Here is a 16,710-nt window from a genome sequence, read left to right as displayed (position 1 = left end):
CACTCATGGAATGAAGAGATGCATAGAATTAGCAAGTATAGATATATATTTGAAACCCCATCTGCCTGTGCAGAGCTTGGCACTTCAGGCAGGATTGTAGACAGGCATGTTGCTTTCATGAAGCAGAATTCAGGTTTCAGACTGCTCTCAGACAAAGAGAGCCTAGAGCTGCTTGGGTGCCGTGCAGGCGATGGCTGCCGTGCTCATGGCAGAAGCATCTTCCCAATCTCTGCATTCATTGCTTGCCTCTTGGAGCTCTCCTCAGGAAAAGTGCCAGCTCCGGGATCTTTGCCCATCTTAGCTATGAAGCTGTTTAACCCCCGTCTTGCGTCTTCACACGTGGGTGTCTTGACCCAGCAGTTTGTAGAGCTGTGAGTGGACGCCCTTCTCTTCCGGCCGTTGAAGTTGTGTCACTGGGTGGAGCAGAGGGTAAGGTTTGTGGACAGGTTGGAGGGTAAGCAAGAGCACAAATTGGGAGAACTCCTAGACTTCAGTTTTCCTAGAGCTATTTCTGTGTTTTCTACAGTAACTGCCTATTGTAATTTTGTGAGGTGTGAATCTACACTCAGGACAGCTCATACATACACCAATTTATCCTTCAGTACCAAAATATCTTTTTCATAGATAGGAGTAAGCAGTGCATTGCAGGTTCACATGCTAATTTAAGAATTAGAAAGTGAGCATGTACCTGCAGAAGATGAGCAGGCTTAGAGTCACAGAGGTGTGCCACATTGTGTCAGGGGGCAGATCCCAGGTTCTGCTTCAAATGCACTTTTGATATGTTTTATCTCTGCTTTAGGAGAGAAAAGTAGGCTGGAATAATGCTTTTGGAAGACTTTCAAGTTCTGTTCTAGCCAGTTCTCTGGTAACTCTACAGCTTCTTCAATTTGGTCCCTTCATTGGGTGTGTTTGTTCTGCAGGGCTTGGGGTTCTTTTATTTGCTTGCTTGCTTTTTCTGCTATTTAAGTCCCCTTAGCTTTTCTTGAATATCCTCACTGGTTAGGTGAGCCACATAACAAGAAGAACCATTCTTGAAAATAAAGACAAATAATAATCTAGTAAATTCTAGGTTGCTGGACTGGTCCTACTTTAAACAGCGTGGTACCTTTTTATGATATCAGCTATTACACAAGGAACTGGCCAAGGATTGTCTGCTTCATGGTAAAGTTCAGGCTGTTAACTTGGGTACATAACATTGCTGCTATTTTACTGGCCGCTTTATCACCTGCAATGTTTGTATTTGCAAGAAGTTTTAATGCAGAAGAAAAAACATTTTTGTCACCTAAATCTGCAATGAGAGCTAGTTTGTTGGATAGAATCCACAAATTATATTGTGAAAGACTTCAGAATTGTTTAGAATGGGCTTGCATCATGTCAAGCAAAGTTTTCAGAAAGTCTGTGTAATTATGTATAATTGTATAATTGCGCATCTTAATTATTATATTTCTTACTAAGCTAGTTATATGTATTTGTGCTAATTATACTACCAAAATGTTTAATCACTAAATTACAGTTGCATATTAGAGGCAAGGGAAAAAAACCACTCTAATCCATCAGTTGAAAATAAGTTTATAGTTAGCATTCTGCAGGCATATTTCTTTTTTGTTGCTGTTTTTTAAATAAGTATATTTTTAGAAAGAAATGATGGTATGCCATTGTGGTCATCTTCGTTTGAATAAATACAACAAAATGATGGCCTGAAAGAGAACAGATGGGAATTGTTTGTAGTTCTTAGTAATATATCTGAAACCAGCATAAAAATACATCAACAGATGGAATAATAAAAATAATGTAATATACAATATTGAATTTTAATCATTATAGGAAAGTACAAATAAGGACAATTTTCATAACCAGGTATTATCTTCAACTAGTCCTTATTTCCATATCTCTCTCTTTCACTCCAGTGTCCTACCTGGCCTGCCTTTATTTTGGTTTGAGGAGAATGCCACCATTCTATGTCATTTCAGCCAATACTGTGGTTTCTTTCTAAATAGTATTATTTGGTTGTCTCAGTAAGAAACAGTCTTCCTATTTCTTAATAGTTTTAATATTTTGCTTGGACTTCCATTTTTCTGTTTTTTTTTTGTTTGTTTGTTTGTTCTGTAGCCTTGACAAAATTATTCTTGCTTGTATACTTAAAATGCTGTTAGAATGTTTTTTTTTTTTTTTCTTAGTTGAGCATCTTTGCCACATCATCCTTCGTCTGCATTCACGTTTTTCCAAATAAAAGGTGCTTGTCTTTCTCTTAGGATCATTTGAATATGTATTTGACGGCCCAAAATGCAGTACAACATGGTCTCTGAATTTAAAATGCCGTTGAAGATTTGCACTGTTGGGGAATTTTTGTGTTGTTTTCTCCCTATGCGTTTAGCACCAGTCATCCACAATCATAGCAAAGGTAGTTGTCTCTCTCCTTTCTTTTCATCTAAATCTCCTATATTGCAGGCTTAAGTCTATTGCTTCAGTTAGTGGGGTGGCAATTTATAAACTTTTATTTAAGCAGGGTGATTATTTCCCCTGCTTAAATTTCTGCCATCCTTGTGGAATACGTAAACGCTTCTCGAGCACAAGTGAAACTGTTCTTTGTCCTCCTCGGAATCTGGTAACTTCATAGAGCAGCTGATCGCCTTGATACTCGGTACCCACAAGTTGTTACTACCAGCATGAACACTGTCCTTCCTGTCCCTCGTCGCTGACAGTTCCTTCATCTTAGTTTTTATGGGAAAAAAAAAATACTCTTCCTGCAGTTTCTAAACTTTGAGCCCTTATTCTCTCTAGCAGGCAGTTGTATGTTTGGGGAAGGTGTGCTTTGACATCAGTTCCTGACTCTGTCATTTCTTGTAAAGACAGGAAAAGGGAGATGGCTGTAAGTTTGTGTGTGTAGCTTTGTTTTTAGTGACTAGCTAGCAGCCTGATCATTGCTGAAAAATTTTGAAGTTATTAAAATAAATGAGGTTTTGCTCCTCATAAAATTTCTTCGTATAATTCCTTATGTTTGAATGTATTTCTAGCATTGCACATTACTTTTAAAAGGGAGTACCTTTTGTCTCTTGTCAGTATTGTGTTCCTACATGGCATAGCATACCATATTTCTAAATACATGCTTTCAAAAAAATAAATCCTTTAAAAAAGGCACAAGACACATCCATTGCATATGGATATTTTCATTTCTTGTTTTACTTTAAAATTGTCCTACATGACATACTAGCGTGTGAAATAAAATTTTCAATACGTGAGACACTCATTAAATTTGCAATTTTTTATCAAGATCGTATTTTATTTAAGAATACAAATACAAATCAGAATATTATAAAAACAATGGGGAAACTTCCGGAACATTGTGCTCTAATTTATAATGTATAATCTATACATACTGTATAAACTATATAAACAATCAAGCAATCATGTCTTTCAGTGTTATCTATTGCCATCATTCCCCATGCATTGAGGCTCTCACTATAGCTATTACTATAAAACGTTCCCTAAGTACATAAAGGCTCTAATCGTTAAGATTTTTATTACCAGCCACACATACAGAGCCGCAAATTGCCTTGTTTCAGATTTATTATGTATTACTCCAGAAATTCTATAAAGATCAAAAGAACTGATTACAATGTTGACCTTTGCATTAACTCATCTGAATTTAAATTCAAGTGTTTGATTTGGGAAAATAAGTCCATTTATCATAGGTCTGCTACTGAGGGGATTGTGCAGCCCTGATTGGGAGTGCTGAGACCAAATTTATTTATTGAGCACGGGCTTGAAAATTGTTTGTAGGACAAGAGGAACAAAAGTTTGACCTGCCATTGTGTTGTACCTGGGGAACAATGTGGCAGCTGCCCTTTTCAAATATCTGGTAGTCAGGCTGTTTGCTCTTGCTGACAGAGGCAAAAGATATGAAAAATGTATATATAACTATTTTCAAAATGTAAACAAATGAGCCTTTTCTCACTTGGAGATAATTAACTGTTCTATACAACAGTTATAGTCTATCCACATGGAAGAAGGTAGGAGATATTCTGGGTCTTATTCTCAAGTCTATCTAAGGTTTACTAACCAATTAACACAAATATTTACAGGTGTATATTTTAAATATACACCTCATATATACATAGTAGCTCAGATTCTTGAGCTACTATGAGGATTCAAATTTTATTTCATTATAGTAATGTGCATATCTATACTTGCTGAACAGCTAGTGCCTTTGAAATAATAAAGGTTACAAGAAATAAAAACTAGCAGAGAGTAAGTAACATTTGTACAATGTCTTTGCAGTATTGTTCCCTATTTAATGGAATACTAGAGATGATTAGCTTTATTTGTCAAATAAGTGCGACTTCCGGTGTAAAATTTTGGGATTTTCACTTTTGTGAATTTGAGCAGAGATATCAACATATGGCATGTAATTAAAGTTAAAGATGATATTTCAACTCTGGGAATAAGCATGCAATATTCAGTGCAACTTTTAGATAATTTAATGTAGGCAGAATATAAGTCTGTATCTCTTCACAGGGTAGCAGTAACAGTTCGACAAGCAGTGCCAATGATGCATACAGCAGTATATAAAGCAAGAAGTTTGTCACTTGCATGTATTTTCTTTATCTTAGGCTGATAAATGCAGAAAAGCCAAAATGATTTGTCTGTTAGTTATAGGATATAATCCTATATTTGATTTTCTAGCTTTCTGCTAAGAAAAATGTGTTTTATGTTTTTCCGAAGAAGAAGCTTTGGTTAAAGCTGCACTGGGAATGTGTAGATGTATTGGGCATGTTTCTGCTTAAGTGTTCCATAGAGAGCAGTCCATGAAGATGTGAAGGTGCTTACTGCTTTTCTAGTACAGGAGACTACTATTAACAGATGCAAGTTTGGACCAAGGCCATGATCCAACTGGTTGTTTCCATATATTTTTCTTCTGAGGATTATTCCTTGGCCACCCGCACAACTGAACTCTGGCAGGAGGTGTGATGCATATGCAACTGTGCCAATATATAATCATAGAATCATAGAATGCTTAAGGTTGGAAGGGACCTCTAGAGATCATCTAGTCCAACCCCCCTGCACACGCAGGGTCACCTAGAGCACGTGGCACAGGACTGCGTCCAAGCGGGTTTTGAAGATCTCCAGAGAAGGAGACTCCACAACCTCTCTGGGCAGCCTGTTAATACTTCTTGAAAGGTGCCATCAAATGCAGTTTCTTAAAGGACTCAGCCAAATGTACAGTTCTAGGTTTTCCCAAGCATAACTGAGCTGCTTATCTGCAATTACTTTGCTTAAACCTGCAGTTTTGTTAATTTTGTGGTATCCAATTCAGTAACTAAACAAATGAGCTTTCTCCTGATGATCTATCTTTTTTTTTATGACATAATATAAGCTCTTTGGTAGCTGACTTGTCAACAACTAGGAGCCTACCTTGCTTTCTAGTCCCAAATCTGCCTGCAAAACAAACCAGCCTTCATAGTGAGAGGCTGAATCAAGACTCCTTGGCTGAGTGCCCTTAGTTCAGCCTCCATTTCCAGCTTTGTGGTGAGTCTTTAGCTACTTGGTAGAAAATAGTATAGCCCATCAACGTAGTTTTCCTTCAGTGAGTAAATAAAAAGTACTCATCCTGAAACTTGAATTCGTAGAGGTGTCAAATTAAAGGCCAGCTTATTACCTTACTTTGTAAACTGTGACTTCCAACCTGCTGCAGCAGCAGCTACTGCATCAGCCACCTTTCTCTGTCCTGTTCCTCTGTCACACCTTCATTCCTCTACCCCCCAAACTTGGGTTCCTCCATGTAGTTTTACATTTAAAAATGAAAGAGTGAAAACAATTTTCATGTGTTAAACACAACTTCCTGCTAGAACTAAGAGAAAAACTAAGTTTAACTTGGCAGCACAAGTTCAGAAACATCCACTGCCTTGACAAAACAGTGCAACGATGTGGCATTTGCTGGGTAAAACAAAGCAAATAGCTGTTGAGTGCACGGTGAACGACATGCGACTTTTATCCGCATGTCAGTAATGAGAAAACGCAAAATAAAATAGCAGTGACATTCCATACTGGTAGAGGCGCGTGTGTTGTGCTCCTGAGACACAAGCTTTGCCTTCCTTTATGAGATAGCGTTTTGGGATAGCCATCACTTCAAAGTATCACAAATTTATATTATCATAAGGAACAATAGGCTGTCTCTTAAGAGAGGGGTTTTTGATTATGTACAAGTTATTATCAGACAAAGAAACGCTTGAAGCGTAGTCACTGATAAGAGAGTTTTAAAGCCAGATAGATGCACTTTAGTCTCAAAATCTGAGGTAATGGTGACTTTGCACAATTCATGCATGAGCTTTTGGCACAGGGCACATTTTCAGGGCTTGCAATACATTAGAAATTTTCAAGTGCAATATCACCTTTTCAAAGTTTTGATATCCCAGTGTTGGGACCGCTGTGAAGCCTAAGAAGCTTGACAGTCCCTTTTAAAATGTATGGGTGGAATTACTACTTTGATTTTTTTTTTTTTTCCTATCGCAACATATTTGTTTCCATTTCTTCTGTAATAGAATTCATGAATTATTTACATTTGATATTTGAAGACAAGATGATGGAAAAATTTGAGAATGTCTTACCAAGAAAAATACATTTACCGTAATGTATTTTTGAATGTATTTTATTTTTACATCATTTTGCTTAGGGAGAAAAATAGAAAACATATCTTACGTCTGAGTTTAGCCTGACCTTAAAAGTGCCCCATGAAAAGCTGATTTCTGAGCTTCCTGCTTGGTTCTGCTGTTCAGCTGACTGACATTTACATTTACAGTTTGAGACAATAGTTATTGTCATTACATTGCGAGTTCGGATAGTAGAGATTTCTTAAATTGGCCGATCATATATAAGCTTTCAGGGTAAAACATACAAGGAAGAACACGCTCAAAATAATGAGAAGTATCATCCACAAATAATACTGACAGTGGTGAAACTCCCCTAAAACCTTTTCTTGCTGTTATGCCACTTGCATAGGCCCATCTCTCAAGATTGAATTTCACCTGGATTGATCAAAAATTGTTTTATGCACGCTTGTTCTTTAAATGCTGCCTAGTCTAAAGGGAGAAAATTCAGGCTTTTATATAGGCTTTTATTTCAGAAAACCAAATGTATAATTTTGTTATTATCAAACTATCTAAATTTTAGAAGACATTTTATGCCAAACCTTTCTGAAATGTAGCCTTTAAAACCAAAAATGGTTGATACCAGGATTGTTTTATTCATAGGAGAAGTTCTCAGGTGTCTTGCAGTCCACCTCCTCTAATACCATCGTCCTGTCATCTTCTTTTCCTCACAATAATTAAGTTATTGCTACTTTGTTGAGTAGTCTGAAATAGGTCCCAGTGGTTTTCGTGTGTGGCAATCAGAAAGCCAGTAATATTTTCATGCCAATGAAACTTAAAGCTTTAAGACTCTTCAGAAATCCAGGAGCAAAAACAAGGAACTCTTCTGCAGCTGAGAGGGAAAGATGAATTATAATAGCAGATCACTCCTATGCACCTCTACCTGTGACCAGGAATCCTAACGGCTTTCTCAAACCCTGGAAGTCTGGCAGCGTGGCAGAGATGCCAGCTCCTCCGGAAGGGACCTGCGTCTGCTCCTAACCTTTACTGCGGCAGGTCAGCCTGGGCTGTCACACATAGAGGCAAGAGAGCGTTCTCCTGAATTTCGGGGGTAGGTTTGTTTCTTTTTTCATTTAATTATAAACAATTAAATTTTTGTTCCCTTAGAAATAGAAAAGCATTGCTTGCAGTCTGCTTTCTATTCATAGTAAGAGTTTTCATCTGTTGTCTGGTGGTAGAAACGTAACATTAACTCATCTGAATCACATTTGTTTTTATATGAATGAACGGAACTGATGTCAGCACGTTTAAAATGCATTTTAATGTATGAGGAAGATGTAAAGATTTTAAAGCAAATTATTTGGCTAGAAGGTCCATTTATATGGTATATATTTCAGGCTAATAATCAGGGCTTACTGTGGGTCAGCATGTCATATCCCAGTGGTGCTACTGAGATGGAGGGTTATCTTCTATGTCAGCTAGATAACCCTGTGAACAATTTTGAGCAGTCAAGATAATGGGACTGAATTCTGAAATGAGGAAGAACTCAGAATGGGGGCTGGAAATATCATAGAATACAATGTGATGTGTGAGCACAAAACTACCAGTTTTGAAGGCAGACACCTTTTCTCATCATTAGTCGTTGCTGTTTGACAACAAGCCTCTGTAATGGAGTGCATGAAAATGTGGGTGAACGGGAAATCAGGTACATAATCCTATAGAAAAGAAAGGTGAAGTGAAAGATTGACTTTCTAGTAGTTCTACCTTTTGTTTTATTTGATTTTTTTAACCTTCCATCGTATATTAGCTTTTTAAATTTAATATTGGTATTATAATCTTACATGTATTTTTTCTTAGTTGTTCTTTGAGCAGCTTTTACTCTCCCCTATTCAAGTTGTGCTTGGCACAGTTACTGTTTTGTGAAAGCAACTTTTTAGTTATACTTAGTTATCTTTAATTTTAATACTACTCTTTGTTAATAAAAGTAACGTTTCCATGAAATTTGAGCAAATTTTAGATTTTTCTTGTAAAAATATGTGCACTTGCACTCATACTTTAGTATTTTCATTGGTTTTTCTAATAGTTTTTCTGTAACATATTGTACTTAATTTTGTAACTGGGGAAAACACATTTATTGCACGTTTCTGAAAAGAATAACCATACAGTTGCTTTCTGGTTTCATGCCTATTGGAATGATGCAACGCACTTTCTAAATGTACATCTAAATCAAAATGTTGATATCGTAATTGAAGTAATTTCGCCTTTATATATAAGCTGACTGAAATATAAAGTACTTGGGATTCGTGCTTGGATTTGCCTTTAGAGCTAGCATGGTATATTGCTATGAATTCACTTCTCAGCATCTGGAAAATAGACTTGCCTGTGTATATATATTTATGGTATATTTTCTGACACATTCTAGGAGCACCAAAATTATATTAAAGGTATTTTTCCTTCTCTCTGTATGTATATGACTCATATTATACTCGCCTTTTATTTTTAGCCATGGTGTACGTGATTTACCTACTACTGTTGAGTCTGTTCTTTAGAGAGCATTTCTTTGCATGCTTGGTGACAACACTTATAACACCGAGGAAAAGCTGTGTGACTTATGTAGCCTTTGGTCAGCCAGTAGAGGCCACTCCTAGCTTGCTGCTGAAGCTGGACAGTGATTTGAAAGGGGGGTTTGCTGTGTGCAGGTGGTTTGTAATCCCCTCTCGGGGAGCTTATACTGTCGTGAACTGTCATAGTATTCAGGCTTGTACTTGCAAAGATTTCTGCTTACAGGTAATTCTGCTTATGCACCTAAATGCTTCCGTTGCTGAAAGCCGGCAAAATCAAAAGTTAAATGCATTTAATATCGGTATTTTCTGTTTCCTCTAATAAGTGCAGTTGCAGTAGAATTAAAAATCAACTTTAACAATATGCTTCAAGCACTCTTAAAGCATATGCCTTAATGATGGGATGTTTTTATATCCTTTACTTTGGTACAGTCTTCACTGTTAACTACGTTACAGTAATGAAGTCAGGAAATACTGCCCCGTTTGTCTGGTTCTGAGGGGAGGGTCGGCTTTGTACGTTTTCTGTTGTTTTTGTTTCCCAGTAAGGAGCTGAGCTGAAGCAAATGATTTGCCAAAGGCCAAAACAGAGAGAGTTTCACAGGACAAGGAGTTGAGCCCATATCGCCCAGGGCAAACCTAGTATCCTGATCACCGTGCCCTGCCCCTACTCTCTATACCACTGTGTGCTGACTTCAGTTATTGCTGAAGAATTTAAATGTAAAACCCAACATTTCTGGTCATTTTTAACCTGTAGTGATGAAATCCTAGCGTTTCTGAAGTCAAAATCTTGTTGCCTTAATGAAGCTAAGATTTCACCCTAGACCAAGTTTGGTATCAAGCGTGCTCCTTAGCTTTAGTCACATTCAATAATGAGAAATACTTCCACTTTTCATACTTGTTACAGTTACCTATGATGTAACTATATCACTATGAGTTTGGTTATGTTCAGTTCTGAGATAAACCACCTATATAATATTAATTATCTCCTGAAACTGCAGGCAATTAAACATACTACTGAGCAGCTTGAAAGTGGTTGCTGGACCTTTCTGCGGCGTTTTAATGTCTCATAGGAATGAGCTTTTGAAAACGGAATTCTGTTCATGTTGTATATGAACTTTAGAGTGTGCTGTGGCATTTTTTTCCAAAAGTACCATCAGAAGATCTGGGAAAAATATTGTTATATCTTTTACCACTCAGAAAAAAGAAATGGATTCTTTGCTGTATCACATATGGCACATACAGTCTGCAGCACAGTGTTTGATAGGAATCAAAATGTGCTTTTTCAAATTGCGCTTAACTTGCCTATGACTCAAACATTTCTGCCAGCACAGAGGAGTAGATCTCTTCACAGCAGTTACATTACAGCTAAAACAGAGGTCTGGTATAACTATATTAAGTGCACTGATGTGACTATATTAAATGCACTAAAGTAGTGTAGCTAACAGTATGTAATCATTTTAAAATACTGTGATAGCATAGCCAGGCACAAAATACAAACATTTCCTGGAAGTAGGTGAACCACTGTGATCATAAGAGGGACAAACGGGGATGGATAGAGTTGCATGTAGACAGCATCCAAAAACTAAATATTGCCAGGCAAAACACAAGACAAGTACGAGATAAGTCCTCCCAAATACACAGGCAGGATGGAATAAAACAAGATCAGCAGCATCAGGAGCTGAGGAAGCCTCTTCCTTCAATCGCATAAAAATACCAGGCATAAGCAAGGAGAATTTGATGAGAAGGGGCACAGGCTGCTTCACTTGAAGCTTCCGTCATCAAGGAGCTCTCTGTCCCGCTCACCTTGACCTCTGGGACTAAGGACCCCCAAGGACTAGAGACATCAGCGCTAACTACATGGCATCAGCTCCGTGGTATTGGGTGCTTGCAGCTAATTTGGAATGTGCTTGTTAAAGGAAAGCAGTTTTGTATATGTGATAATGATGTTTGATATTGTGTGAGAATTGACAAGTGTGTTGTTAAAGACTGAATTCAGTAAAGTTGAAAGCAGGCCTGAATTGTAAGTGCTAAACACATGTTGTGATCTTAATTGCCTGTTAGACACACACACACACACGCTGTTATTTTGAAAAGAAAAATAGTTGTGTACAATTTCAGTACTCTATATGCCTAATTGCCCAACAGAGAGCCAGTGCTTCCTTTAACTTCTGATTTTTGTCTGAGACTTATTAACCTACAACAGTTGCAGGCAACTTTGCATTCTTTTCTGCATGAGCAGAGGATCTGGGCAGTGGAGCTGGTGGTTCTGCTCTCACTGTGGTTCTGTCTGCTGCTTCCTGCTGCAGCCATTAATGCTCCATTCGATGGAGAGTCCAAAAGGCTCCTCAGTAGGTTTTGCTAATATTGACTTAGCAGAGAGGCAGTAGGTTTATTTTTTCATCACTGGATGGCAGTTTTACAAATATGAATCTCACAATAATCACCATTCAGTCTTACATAAAAAGATCTATGCAGGCATTATGCATTTAATTTTGCAAATGTTTTATGGCTCCTTAGTTACTGAAGTTATCTAGGGTACATCAGTGAAACTTGCACGAGGGCACTTTGATCAATTGTAGCTATATTCCGAGCAAATTCATATTCTCGTGTAATTTAGTGGAAAGCCATATTTCTTCATTTTATATGTTATTTTAGAACTGGCAATTTATCAAGTGAGATTTCTTGAAATTTCTGTGCTTATTAAGTTTTGGATTATGTATCTTGAGTGAGCCGAAGACTTAAACTTGTTTCCATAAGTATGGCTGCAAGTAAACAACCAATTTTAGTCTAGAAAATAGCTTTTGCTTCTGTCAACATGTTGTTTATTTTCTCCCTGAGATAAAAAGTTCAGTTTTCTGATATTTGTACCAAGATAAAGTCAGTAAACAAGATTAATATAGTGTGGAAAAGGTTGTCAGCAGCCCTGGCAAAGGAAATAAGTTGCCTGTACACAGAACATACTGTAAACTGAATAAAAGTGTCAGGTCCACCATGAGATAATGTGATCATGAACCTCTAACAAAGCATGACATAGGCACAGTCGGCTTTTCTTATAGCCACAGTGTAGAAAATGGATTACTATATTCCAGGGATACCCACTGGAATAGCATGAAAACCTCATTTTGAGATTAATGCAGGATGTAACTCTCAAGAGTTGAGCTACGTGTTTACCTATAGTATTAAAGCAAAAGTTTAGTTATCAATCTTCAAATTCAGAAACTATATATTTAAAATATTTATTTTGCCTTTCTAGATCTGTTCTTGAGAATTGGTGTTTCTTACTCTAATTTCAAGATAAAATATAACATTCCAGAAGTTGTTTTGTAAAGTTTGGTCACTTTTATTATTATTTTGAAGCTGTGTAAGGCCTCAGTAAATCCAGTAAAACTGCAGGTTCCTGTTCTGGAAAAGCAGTAGCTGCTCTTCTCCCTTGTGTGGTCTGTGCTGGAGGTGGTCCTTGAGGTAGCAACATTGTGTAGTTGCTATGATCTCCTTTAGCAGGGGTTAGATATTTACCTAGACTCTTCTGCAGAAAGTTATTATTAATTCTCTTCAATCACCACCATCCAGAAAAGCCACAGCACTTTGGGGTACCTCAGTTTGGTCCTTAGCGATGTTATTCTGTAGGTGAAAGTTAAAGATTTTGGCTAAATACTTTAACTCTGTGGAACTTGCCCATTATTCAGTACCTGTTCTTTGAAACTTTTCCAGTCATGCAGCACCAAGTGCCCTGCTTTTTACAGTGTAAATCATGTGAGAGTAGAGATTTTTTTTCTTTGGAGGTGGAGTGCCTTATCTTCTCACAAGGAATAGACTGCTTTTATCTGTGTGCCTCTGCTTACGCACCTTCCGGAAGCCCGAGCCATATATATGGTTATTTGCAGAGCTTTTGTGGTCTCCTTTCACACTGGGGGAATGTCTGTCTTCTGTTCCCCCTTTCGTCATCTGCTATGAAACTATTTCCAAGGGAACCAAACGTTTGTAAATTTATTTATTTTCTGATAAATAATCATTGTGTGCTTATATTGCATCATAATTCAAATATTTATTTTCTTACTTGCCTCCTTCAGATTACTCCAGGACCAGGTGGTAGCAGGAAAACAGTTCACATGTCCCAGGATTCTCTCCACCACGAGTGAGTATCATCAGAGATGGGAGTTACAATTGTTCCTATTAATGCTTACATTACAGTAGCACCTCTGTCCCCAGACTCATTGTGCAACTATATAAACAGGCAATATGAGAGCCTCAGCTCACATAGCGATTCTTTAATAACGGTATTTATAATCCTTTGTAATTCATTTTGTATTTCTTACTCAAACATAAGGTTCAGTACCTTCTAAATTAATTTTAAGTATATACTTATGTAAAGAATGTTCTTTAATTCCATATAATAGGCTAAAATAAATATAACTGATTGTTTGAAATGCTTATTTCATTTTTTCCAAAGAAAGAAGTTTCAGGAATGCCATGTTAGAAATAAACAAGCGTTGCATCTTTGTATCATAACAATAATGTATCATGCGAGGATGAAGGTTAACATAAATTTCCATGTTGAATTCCAGGTTGAATTAATTTTTGGACACATTTTATTAAGAAATATCTTTCAGATTATTTAGATATTCCGGTGCATCATCAGTATAAACTGTGATTCTGTTCAGTGGACAACATTAGCAGTGCTGCTTCTTTATTACTCTTCTAAATAGTAAGATGAATTTTTCCAAACAGGAAATCTAAAACACAAGGCCCATATGACTAGGAAGCATACTTGAGGGTATGTTTACTTGTTCTGACTACGAATGGATATATAAAGCCTGCAGGACCAAAATCAGTGTTTAAAATCCATACTCCCCAAAATATGTATAGTAGAAGCATCAGTTCCCCAATATCAGCTGTCCTAGACTGATATAGATCTTAGCTAAAGAGATTGTGATTTCATAGTTATTTCTCTGCTAGCATAATTCAGCTGAAACTTTCTCATAGTGGATTTTACTTTTTTGTTTATTTTATGAGAAAAAACAAGCAAACAAAAAAAATAGAATTGTAGAATGGGCAAAATTATCATAATGAATGAATGTCATTCACAAACCTGATGGTTCTTTTTATGCACAGCCACCATCAAAGTTGTGTTTACGTGAAGCCTCCCTCGGTGTTCCACAATGTTTAATTTACAACAAAATTTGTACTGTTCCATATAGTTCCATGAATATTTTATATCCCTCATATATTCATGCCTAACTTTTATCTCCAAGTATGCTTTTAAGTTTATTACTATTATCATTGTTGCAACTTACAGACTTGAGACTTGGAAAAGCAACGAGTAGTTTAGGCCAGACGAGACAATTCTGTGACTTTGCTTCTCCTCAGAGTATATTAATAAAATAAAAAAAAAATGTGGCACTTTGTGGCTGATATAGTACGCTGTGGAAAAAAAAATGATCATAATCTAAACTGTACTGATTTTAAACTGTACTGATTCGAATTACTTCAGAAAAAGGGGAATCAAATGAGTAGGTGAAGCTTGCAATCTTTCACTATATTGTCACTTGCAGAGGACAATGTAAATGGTGTGTTGGTCTTTCTCTGCATTATTATAATGGATGGAATTATCTTACCCCATCCCCCAAAATCCATTGCTAAATGATAGGAGCTCTATGTAACTCCAGGACCTCTTTGTTTTAATGTTAGTTTTCTTATCCGCTTCATTCTGCAAGTGTTAAAATTTGGCCCTGGGTTTGCATAATGCTTGCTCACAGCTATGTTCATATGTGAATTCAATTCAATATGATCATAGTGTATGGAAACCCATATCCTTATCCTGTTATATCAATTAAGGAAAGATTTTTTTGTCAGCTCTTGTTCTTTCATGTCAACCTATTATTCCAAACTTTTATCTCTGAGAAATAAGACCACCAATAGCACAAATTGTGCAATTGTATTGAGAAATGAAGCCACTGTATTTATTGACTTTGAACTCAGTCTTTAGATTGAGACTTCAGTTTGTGAAGCAGTACTAGCCCACAATACTTAAAAATATTTTTAAGTATGGATGAATATAGATAGAATTATCTTTATTAATGACACATGCATTATAGAATATTAAATAACACATGCATGTTAATAAATTATTAGCATTTACATAATATTTTATGTTGTTTGACAAAACATAATTACCTATAAAGCCACGCAAGTCACATGAAATTTGTAGAGCTATGTGCATTCTTTTAGTTCTTTCAAAACTGCTACAAACATTGAGAGTTCAGTAATATATCCCATTAAAATAAAGCACAGCCAAAGGCAGTGTTTTCCTGGCAGACAATAAAATACCCAAAAGCACGCACATACTGGTCATATGAGAGCATGTGGTTTGTTAGTTAGATTGTTAAACCTGCCTTTTCTTTTTCTCCCACAGCCATTGGTTTAGCCCTGGGGCTAGGAAGGAACATAGCCAGGTAAGAACTGCTTTGATCAAGAACAGTTTACTTGGATATATAAAGGAATTTAACTACCTCTTCTCCAGATGATTTTTTAAAATGACAAGACAGATTTAATTTCTTTTTTTTTTTTTTTTTTTTTTTGCACAGAAACTTATTAACAGCAGTGCATTTCAAAAAGTCCTTCAGTTGATTAAATGTTATGCTTCTGTAAATTCTGGAAATCAAAATGTGTGACTCAAACTCCAGAAATACAGAAGAATTATGAAAGTACACAGGCTTCAGGAAGTTCCTTTTCTGTGTGTGTGTGTGTGTTACATTGATTAAAAAGACCTCAACAGTAAGAAAAAAAAGACTGCTGGTACTGGGGAGAAAACCTACCGTTTTGCCTGCTGAAGAGACCCTAAGGTGAAGTCGCTCCGAGGCGAGAGCCTAGAGGTGTGCTTGGGAGAGTGTGAAGGCATGGTCCTATTGGAATAGCAACGTGGCACTCTATGCGGCAGCAAGGTGCAAAAAGAACATAGCTAGACATTTCAAAAAGTGAAAATAAATCTCTCTTTATTTTTTAAATATTTAGTTAAGTTCAATTCAATAAAAGAAACTGAATATAATGGCAGTGCTTTGAAATTCAAAAGCAGAATTCCTTTGTGTATTTTTAAGTTGTTTAAAAATCGACATAATCCATTTGATTTAATTAGATCTGTATCAGTGCACTGGTACTTATACACATTTAAATAGATTCTAAGCATCAAAAAGAAATAAGTTACACAGAATCTTTTAGAAAAGTCATCTTGGGATGAACCATCCTGAACAAACAGTTCTAGCTCCCATAGGTTAGATGTTAGATCAGAGTATCTGCTTTCCCATTCATCTGTTGAACTCCGGAGAAACTTGCATCTTTTAAAGTCATTTTACTTCCTCAAAATTGTCATAATGGAAGTTTTAGCTATAAAATTTATGTACTTCTAGCATACTACAGAAAGCTGACCAACAGTAATTTAAATGAACAACTTTATATGGTTCACATTTAACTTGCGTCATTTTGAAATATATTTTTTAGTACAACTAACACACTAAGTTAATCATGCTTTGAGTTAAATAAGACAAAAAGTTCCCTCGGGCTAATCTTCC

General features: G+C 36.6%; 1 protein-coding gene across 1 annotated transcript in view; it reads left to right on the top strand.

The window, feature by feature from the left end:
• Positions 1 to 16,710, top strand: part of GPATCH2 (G-patch domain containing 2) — a 93,587-nt gene that overhangs the window by 49,417 nt on the left and 27,460 nt on the right. Inside the window, exons 6-7 of the mRNA XM_010215662.2 lie at positions 13,216 to 13,280; positions 15,558 to 15,597. Coding sequence (XP_010213964.2) covers positions 13,216 to 13,280; positions 15,558 to 15,597 — 105 coding nt within the window. The remainder of the gene's footprint in view (positions 1 to 13,215; positions 13,281 to 15,557; positions 15,598 to 16,710) is intronic.

Source organism: Tinamus guttatus, unplaced genomic scaffold (genome assembly GCF_059628265.1).
Source record: "Tinamus guttatus ecotype Peru unplaced genomic scaffold, ASM5962826v1 Tinamus_guttatus_pri_ptg000033l, whole genome shotgun sequence".
Taxonomy (NCBI): Eukaryota; Metazoa; Chordata; class Aves; order Tinamiformes; family Tinamidae; genus Tinamus; species Tinamus guttatus.
Note: the sequence above shows the minus strand (reverse complement) of the source record. Positions and strands in the feature narration are given on the sequence as shown.